Source organism: Salmo trutta, chromosome 16 (assembly GCF_901001165.1).
Source record: "Salmo trutta chromosome 16, fSalTru1.1, whole genome shotgun sequence".
NCBI lineage: Eukaryota > Metazoa > Chordata > Actinopteri > Salmoniformes > Salmonidae > Salmo > Salmo trutta.
In genome coordinates, this window is record NC_042972.1 from 21992133 (window position 1) to 22001257 (window position 9125).

The following is a 9125-nucleotide window of genomic DNA, read 5'->3' on the forward strand; positions in this document are numbered from 1 at the left end:
TGTATTGCCAATGGAGCCTGCCGGTGTAATTGCTAAACTGCTTATGCAGCTAGCTAGTTTAGCCTTCTCAAACAGCCAAAGATGCTATGTTAGCTAGCTGACAGTGGTGTAAAGTACCACTTACTACTTATTTTGGGGGTATCTGTACTTTACTTTACTATTTATATTTTTGTCAACTTTTACTTTCACTACATTCCTAAATAAAATAATGTATGTTTTACTCCATACATTTTCCCTGACACCGAAAAGTACTCGATACATTTTGAATGCTTAGCAGGATAGGAAAATGGTTTAATTCACACACTTATCAAGAGAACATCCCTGGTCACATTGCCTTTGATCTGGTGGACTCACTAAATGTAAATGCTTAGTTAGTAAATTACGTCGGAGTGTTGGAGTGTGCCACTGGCGATCCATAAAAAAATATCTAAAAAAAATACAGTTTTGTATTTTTATTATATACATTTTTTTCTTCACTATAAAAAAATATCTATTTTTCCCTTAAAAGTGTGCAGTATGGTATGTAGATAAGTAGGAGAAAAATCCTTATTTAAATGCATGAATCTCTGACTTACTGATCATATATTTTTACATGCACACCAATATCCCGTTATTATTCGGGATACTCAAGTATTCTGTTTTTGAGTTGATGCATATAAACATAATTTCCCGTTTATAATAACCCGAAAACCTTGTATCCCGGCTATGAGAAACCTGGATAAGGTGCCTGGGATATACTGATCTTGGAGTTCAAAAAGTAGACTTCCTGCACAGTTCAATCCACCATAATAATTCAATAATCACTTATTTTGCTGATAGTCCGTACTGGACCGTATAGCCTATTGGCTTAGGCTACTTTCACACCAAACTTAGATATTTTTCTGATTACAGTTTTAAACATATGGTATGGCATATTATAACTTCTGACATATCGAAGGCCATTTGTTTGTCAACTATAGTTAGATACATGCAGATTCTCTTCTTTCATAACATGTTGCCCTTGAACACAAAAAAAGTAGAATAAGGTCTTACATTGATATAATGAATGCATTAGTAAAATAGTTAACATTGGTAAATGTGTCTGTTTCGTTTAGGGACCGGGGAGTAAACGCAATGACTTCAAAACATTAGAAAGAAGTCTACACGTTTCTGATAAGACTTCAGTTTGCATTGGGTGCATATTTCATGTGGTTGAAATACTGTCTGCTTGCGTAGCAGTGTCAAAGATAACTGTTACACACATATTAAAATGTTCTCAAGAGATGCTTAAAGAAAGTAATCATATTTCTGTTCCAGAGACAAAATGAACATGTGTTATATCATTTTACTGCAACAAATGCATAATTCTACAGTAATTAATATTTTATTAGGCTACATGTGAGAGGTTACAGGACTACAGTCAGTGTCCAGATTTCAGTTACCATTCCATTTAACCCATATAAACTTAAATTAGGAATATTTTGTTTATTCATGGTTACAGGAATACTTGTAAGAGTATGTGCTACTATCCGTAATACTGTGCACGTGTAAACGTGGCCAATGACACAGCAACACAAAAACAAGTTCAAGGCGGTGTACTTTCTATAGGCACTGTGTCTTATCTGTCTTGTTTTGCATTTCTCAGCTGAGTACTGTGCATTACCTGGCATGCGCCTGTCATAAATACATCTCCACCCAGTTCAGACCATTCTGTAGTTATCTTATCTGATTGTATTGCAATAATTTTATCAACCCCCCTCCCATTTGGCCACATAAACTATATAAAAGGACAGACTAAATTTCTCATCATTGGATCTTTCATCGTTGAAATTCCCAAGGTAAGCTTGGAAGGAAACTCTGAGAGCTGACCGTTTATTCTGTCATATATCGACCAATGATTCATTGTTTAATTGAATGAAAAAACCTTTGATGTTAGTTGCTATTTTGTTTTAGTTGCTAGACACTGTTGCTTTTAATGCTATTGCTAAATTAGTTTACTAAACATTCTAAGTATCTAAATGTATTAAGGAGAGTCAGTGAATGAACACATGTAATGCTATAATTTCAATAGTGTAGGACATGTTGTTTAGGTCAGTACCATGCACAGTACAGTTGGTCAGGTTTATTTATTTAATGGGGAGATAGATATGGGTAGTTTATTGTTGTGATGTAGTGAGCAGGTAAATGTTTGACACCTTGCATCAGTTCCATGCTGGCATAACCCACTGTAAATACCAACTGTAATCATTAATATCAGAATCAAGATTAATTAATGAATCTCTCTCTCTCTCTCTCTCTCTCTCTCTCTCTCTCTCTCTCTCTCTCTCTCTCTCTCTCGAATCAAACAGAAGTCAAGATGTCTACGCTGACAATCTTAGCAGGTGATAACATACAACTCATCCACTACGACTCCATAGTTTACATTAGGCACAATCACTGCCCTTTGTTGTCTAATAAAATGATATGCTTTGACAAATGTTTTTTGGCTATTTACACAGGCATTTGCTTTGCCTTTCAAAACTGCACTATCACATCAGTGCACATAAAAGTTATTCTCATGAGTTACTCATGTATTGACCTCAGATTTCTCTCTCTCTCTCTCTCTAGGCTTGTGCCTGGTGCTGTGCCAGTTGGGCGCTTCCACCTCAGTGTCCACCACAGCTGCAGCCTCTCCCAAGATGGTGTGCTACTTCACCAATTGGTCTCAGTACAGACCAGACAAAGGGAAGTACAAGCCCGAGAACGTGGACCCCCACCTGTGCACTCACCTGATCTACGCTTTCTCCATCATCAACAGCCGCAATGAGCTGGTCACCTACGAGTGGAACGATGATGTCCTCTACAAGTCTTTCAACGCCTTGAAGACCAAGTAAGTGGCTCGCTTCACAACTTATTAGTGTTGGTGTTGAATGAGGAACTTAGTTTCCCAATTGTCCAGGATATTTCATTGGTGTTGTTATTCATTTCTCTGAACTGGGGCTAGTTTTTAGCAGCCACTTAGATTTTTCTATCTACTTATATCCAAAATTGCTGACTAATCTCAAACCCGCCTTTCTTTGCCGTCTCTCTGCAGGAACCCTCATCTTAAGACTCTGCTGGCTGTCGGAGGATGGAACTTCGGTTCTTCCCAGTAAGTACCTTCCTTAGTCATGCCACAGGGCTATGAAACACACCATACATTTGGCTTAAACAACCATGGTTAGGTTTAGAGTACATCTTCAACTGTGCCTACAGTATTGTAGTGATTGGTGGAAAGGGCGGCAAACCGAAGGGTTGCTAGTTCGAATCCCTGAGCCAATAAGATCCAACATCTCTCGATGTGCCCTTGGGCAAGGCACTTATCTCTAATCGCACCAGGGTTGCTGTTAATAATAGCAGACCCTGGCTGTGACCCCACTCCCTGAGGTTGTTTCAAGAAGAGTTGGGATATGCAAAAAATACATTTCCAATTCACACATACATATTAATACACACGTGTACATGTGTGAAATAGCTGAATTTAGGTTGTCTGGATGTATGTTAACTATACTAGGGGACCTGAAATCACACAACGATCATGTTTTACAAGCAAAGTGAAGATAAGATGCTGTTCAAAGTGCTTTTGATGAAGGACAATGCCACACGTTTGTGTTGTCAAGATAACTTTCATCATGACTATCAGTACTATATGACTACTGATATCTGTACTAATTTACTTTTAGCACACTTTAGCAACCATAGTGTATTATATTAATGCATTGTGATAAAACCTTGATCTTCTCTCAGGTGTTCCATCATGGTGTTCTAGTAGTAAACTGAGTTAACCCAGAACAAAAATCTCACCTAGTTCTGTCAGATGCTCGATTTATGTTTACGTAGTTGGTCCATGAGAGATTAGCTAGTAGTATATCTGTGGAAGTGGAACAGTAGTAGGTAGTATTTAGAAACCATATGGTGCATTGTAATACAGCCTTATGATAAAACTTTCTTCCTCACCTCAGGTTTTCCATCATGGTGAGCAATGCTGCCAACCGTAATACATTCATCCAGTCATCCATCAGCTTCCTGAGGACTTATGGCTTTGATGGGCTGGACCTGGACTGGGAGTACCCTGGAGCCCGAGGGAGCCCCCCAGAGGACAAGAAGAGGTTCACTCTGTTGTGCCAGGTGGGTGTGGCACCTCCACTACAGTTATTAGTCAATGGAAACAATGTAGATAATGGTTTGGATTTATTAGTGCTTTTCCAATCATCCAAAGAGCTTTACGAAACTGGGTGCATCCTATTCATATATTTTCCTAAGCTCGTATGGTTTCCCATAATACATCTTTACAGTGTATCTCCAACCCTTTCTGACCCATGATGCTTTGTGTATGTACCTTTTACAGGAGCTCGTGGCTGCCTACGCAGCTGAGGCCAAGTCCACCAGCAATTCACAGCTCATGCTGACTGCTGCCGTGTCCGCTGGAAAGGGAACCATCGACGCTGGATATGAGATTGCTGAGATCGCCAAGTGAGTCTAGAGGCCATTTTGAATATGAATGTTTCCAGCAGTGTTCCATCAGTTTTTATAGTGAGCTCTGGAGCTTTAGAAACAGCTTCCAGGTGCCATTTCTGATCTCAATAGTTATAGTTTATGTGTCTGCTTGTGTGTGTATCTCCAGGTCTCTAGACTTCATCAATGTGATGACCTATGACTTCCATGGAACTTGGGAGCAGTTCACTGGACACAACAGCCCACTCTACCGTGGTGCTCATGACACGGGAGACCTTATCTTCTTCAACACTGTAAGGAAAGATTCCACACAAACTGACAGAATGCTTAGCAGTGTGTATAATGATACTTTTGTAGTGACTAAACCTGTAGAAGGAAGAAAGTAGTAAGTTTAAACCCTTCTCATTCCAACCATCTTCATGAAGGCAAATAGATTTCATACGTCATACAGCTTTACCGATGATATTTACTTATCGTGGTATAATTATGACATTTGCTACGATGATAAAGAAACACCATAGTGCCGCTTTACTTTTGAGGGTTATTCTACAACAGGGATGGGACTCAGTCGGCACCCATTATTTTTTTTATTTTTTTGGGGGGGGACTCAGTCAGGGTCTTAGAATACAAGAGGTGCAATTTTGATGTTTGGTTGTGCATCAGCAATCCCTTAATTAGCCCATGTCAGCTGCATTTGTTATAGATTGGTAAGTTAGTCTAGCGGCCAGCTATCTAAACTTGTAGTAATCATGGTCGAATTACCGACCGGGGTAATCATCAGTTATCACATTAAACACATTAAACATTTGCCTCCACCTTTTTTGGAAAATGTGTAGAATTGCAGGAAATTAGCTGTAAAACTTCACATTTTTATCTCCACCCAATGGCAAGATGAGTAGAATTGCAGGAAATGTTTTCTCTTTGCTGTCACGAGGGGGGCCGCTAAAATGTTTTGCTCACAAGGTGGCGGGGTATGGATGTGAGTACGCAGACCCACGAGCCACTGCGGCCCCTAATGATGAGTTCCGTTTTTTTGTGGCCCCATCCCCATCAAAGTTGCCCATCCCTGTTCTACAACAATAAATGCCCTAGGACTGCTGAGGTACTTGCTATATTTCTCACCTCTCTCCCCATCCCCCCCTCCATCCCTCTCTTTCTCTCTCAGGACTACGCCATGAAGTACTGGAGAGACAATGGCACCCCAGTGGAGAAGCTGAACATGGGCTTCGCCTCCTATGGTCGTACCTTCCGCCTGACATCATCTGACACCGGTGTTGGAGCACCAGCTAGTGGCCCCGCCTCCGCTGGGCCCTACACCCGTGAGGCCGGCTTCTGGGCCTACTATGAGGTGAGAGCTGGGGGCCAAATCATTCAAACACTCAGGACCAAAATGTTAAGCAAAGTTATATATTTGTTTTTCATTGTTATTTCAAGAATGCAGTACAAAAGGGTGATTTCATTTGCATGATGATTTCACAAAACAATCTCCCGTTTCATGTGTTTTGTTCAGATCTGCACCTTTGTGAAGGGCACAACAGTTGAGATGATTGCAGACCAGATGGTTCCTTATGCCTACAAGGGCAATGAGTGGGTTGGATTTGACAACAGGCAGAGCTACGAGACCAAGGTCATTTTCAACTCAACATTTACCATAATACTAATTTAGAAAAGAAGACATTCTTGCTCAGTCATTAAAGTGGTAAACAAAATATCTGGTACGATACTTAAGGTTTGTGAAATCTTGGGTGACATAGCCTCTAAATATATACCCTTTCTCTCTCTGTCTTTGTCTCTACCTTTCTCTGTCCTCATTCAATCCCACAGGTCCGCTACATGAAAGACAACAAGTTTGGAGGTGCCTTCGTGTGGGCCCTGGATCTTGATGACTTCGCCAACCAGTTCTGCGCCGAGGGTAACCACCCTCTGCTGGGACATCTGCGCAAGCTTCTTGACATTGGTAAGTCTGACGTTTCAGTGAAGGAACAAACTTGATAATCCAAAACTTAACTAAAGTGTAATCTGAAGTGAACCAACTACTGGACCAGATTATCTCACTCTGGAGGGAGTCACTATGATAAATGCAGTCAGATTAAATAATGTCCAGACATTTCATCACTGTTTCATCATCTCAGCTCTGTTCCTCATGGTAAAACCCTCTCTTCTTTTCTCTTCCCTTCCATCCAGAGCTGCCCCCTCTGCCCCCTACCACCACCCCCAAACCTGGCTCAGTCACCACCACACGCCCCACCACCACACGCCCCACCACCCACGCCCCTGGGACCGGCTTCTGCAACGGCAAGCCTGATGGCATCTATGCCAACCCAGAGGACAACAGCTCCTTCTACATGTGCGCTGGTGGCATCACTAACCTCAGCAAATGCGGCAGCGGCACCATCTTCAACGATAGCTGCAAGTGCTGTGTGTGGCCTTGAGCGTGTTGTGAGGGAGTGAATTTATGATTTGTGATTTTAATTTCAGATCCCCATTAGCTGTTGAAGAAAAAACAGCTATTCTTCCTGGGGTCCATTAGTATCGTTAATGCTAAAGCTAACACGAACTTTGTATTTACCAACTTCAAGTGTTACTGTGCTGAAAAAAAGGTTTTGTGGAAGAATGATTTCTGTACACAATAGTTGAGATGCATTCAGTTGAGTCTTGCACTTAGTTAAGTAGTAGTGGAAATTGGTTGTTTTGAATGTGCATTTTACTTTAGATTAGAAGCATATGAATAAAACATTTTTTTCCTGCTTTATCTTCTTGTATTTTCCCTGTGTTTGACATGGTTTTAAAAACTTTTCATTCTTACCCCTACAACATATATTACCTTGAGGCTACCTTTTTTAACATTGCACCTTTGTGTTGCGATACTTCTACAAACCCAAAGCCATTTAACTATATTTTCTCTATTCTATTTGACTATCCGTATCTTTTCCCCTTTATTTACTGACTCCTCATCAAATGGCAGGTGAAAATATACCAGTAATACAATAAGGTATTATTACTACTGGGGTTTAGTAATACAAAATAAACATATAAAAATCAAAACAACATATAGAATTCACAATACAAGAGTCTATATTGCTACTGGCACAATACAATGTGAAAAGGGAGTGAAAACATGTGGTAAACACATTTAAGTTAAATACATCCACTATCTTTGGGAATGGGGCTGCAAATTAGATATAGTACAAAACAAATGTTGAAATTCCTCATATAACCAAAAGATTCATGAAAAACATCCCACAGAGATTATTTTTAAAACCACTCCCATCTCTCAAACATACATATACACAGCAATTTAGCACAAAACACAAAAGAAAACCTTAAGAAATAAATAAATGGCAGCGTAATATTCCTCAGTTCACAAAAAATGTTGGACTGACAGACATCATGACATTGTAGTAGGTCAGGTTTCTCTGTATAGGACAGTATAGGAACACCAGCCAGTAGCTAGGTGAGGAGCAGTCGGGCTGACAGCACAGTCCAGTAGCCATAGGCCTGATCTAAGGAAGTGACATGGGGATTACAAGGATCCTGCCACCCAACACGATGCAGGGTTTGCAGTGGCGTATATTCATAGATGTCGAGGGAAGTAAGGCTTCCCCTCAAAACAATTACCAAGAAAATAAGAAAAAAATATACACAACAATATATCTTTCATCTCTCTGTGTTTCATAATTGTCCTTCAATTCACAAGAGGCTGAATATATCTCACTGGAAAAAGCATCCGAGTGAGTGAAACAGCACCCCTCTGTCTCTGTATGTGTACGCCATCTATCTGATGATGTCTGGTCAAAAATAGTATGACAATATTGTCACTCGTAGCATTGAATGCAAGGTAAGCCAGTGACCATTTGGTCTCCCTTGATAAAAAAAAGTATAAAATAATAGCCAATCAGCGTTGAGCTAAACTGAGTGAGCTCAACTGTGAATGGGAAGCCAGTTTGGATTTGGCTTCACCTCAGTCCCACCACATCGAGAGCAAAACGTTGTTGACAGAAAAAAACTTCAATTGTTGTGTCTCGTTGTGTTGTTGTCCTCCGGTGGCTAACTAGCTAGCTAAAATTGGTTTCACTTAATTTTCCATAATGGTCAATGATTTCAAATGCGATTCTGATCCAACTATAAACTCACACATTGGCCTGAGAGGATGGAAGTTCAATATGGAACTAGATGTAGTAGGCTAATCTTAATGAAAGGAAGTTAGGGTAGCGAGCAAGCATTTTAGCCAGGTAGCCTAGGACACCACAATTTAAAAGCATGTACTGTATGACAGAGTGTTACGTACACTTCTTGGAGGAGGGAACGCAATACCCTGCTACATGTCAACTCCCCATGGAGTGAAAAAAGTATGTGATCGTAGGTGCGGGGAAAGACGACAAAGGCAAAGAAAAATACCGTTTACAGGTTATTTATTATTCCTAAACACGGCAATGTGGGGAATAGGGGCTGGACGGCAACAAAGCAAAGAAAGTAAAAGTGTTCCCTCTCCTACCTTACCTGCCTTCCCACATCTTACCTAACCTTTAGCACCACCTGGCGCGCTAACCAAAATACAGGGGGTGGTCCGCCCAGGTCTTACCTAGTGTGCATAGACAGAGTAAATACTACGGGTTATGTATGCCCGCAGGTGCCTTCCCCTTCCCCCCCAGGAACAAATGAAAAATAATAAT

At 40.6% G+C, this 9125-nt stretch overlaps 1 protein-coding gene across 1 annotated transcript; it reads left to right on the forward strand.

Annotated features, from left to right (window-relative positions):
• The first annotated feature begins 1770 nt into the window (after window positions 1-1770).
• LOC115150312 (acidic mammalian chitinase-like) lies at window positions 1771-7204 on the forward strand. Its single transcript, XM_029693469.1, has 11 exons — window positions 1771-1817; window positions 2328-2360; window positions 2587-2848; window positions 3053-3109; window positions 3960-4125; window positions 4346-4470; window positions 4622-4745; window positions 5618-5800; window positions 5963-6079; window positions 6277-6409; window positions 6637-7204. Exons 2-11 carry the CDS (start codon window positions 2336-2338, stop codon window positions 6882-6884), a joined length of 1440 nt encoding a protein of 479 aa, XP_029549329.1. The 5' UTR covers window positions 1771-1817; window positions 2328-2335; the 3' UTR covers window positions 6885-7204.
• The last annotated feature ends 1921 nt before the right edge of the window (window positions 7205-9125 follow it).

Bases quoted from the DNA above. Each gene is read 5' to 3' on its own strand.
- LOC115150312 (XM_029693469.1), top strand. From the start codon at position 2,336: ATGTCTACGCTGACAATCTTAGCAG. The intron at 3,110-3,959 runs GTAAGTACCTTC...TCCTCACCTCAG, and splicing joins TGGAACTTCGGTTCTTCCCA to GTTTTCCATCATGGTGAGCA. The intron at 6,410-6,636 runs GTAAGTCTGACG...CCTTCCATCCAG, and splicing joins GCGCAAGCTTCTTGACATTG to AGCTGCCCCCTCTGCCCCCT.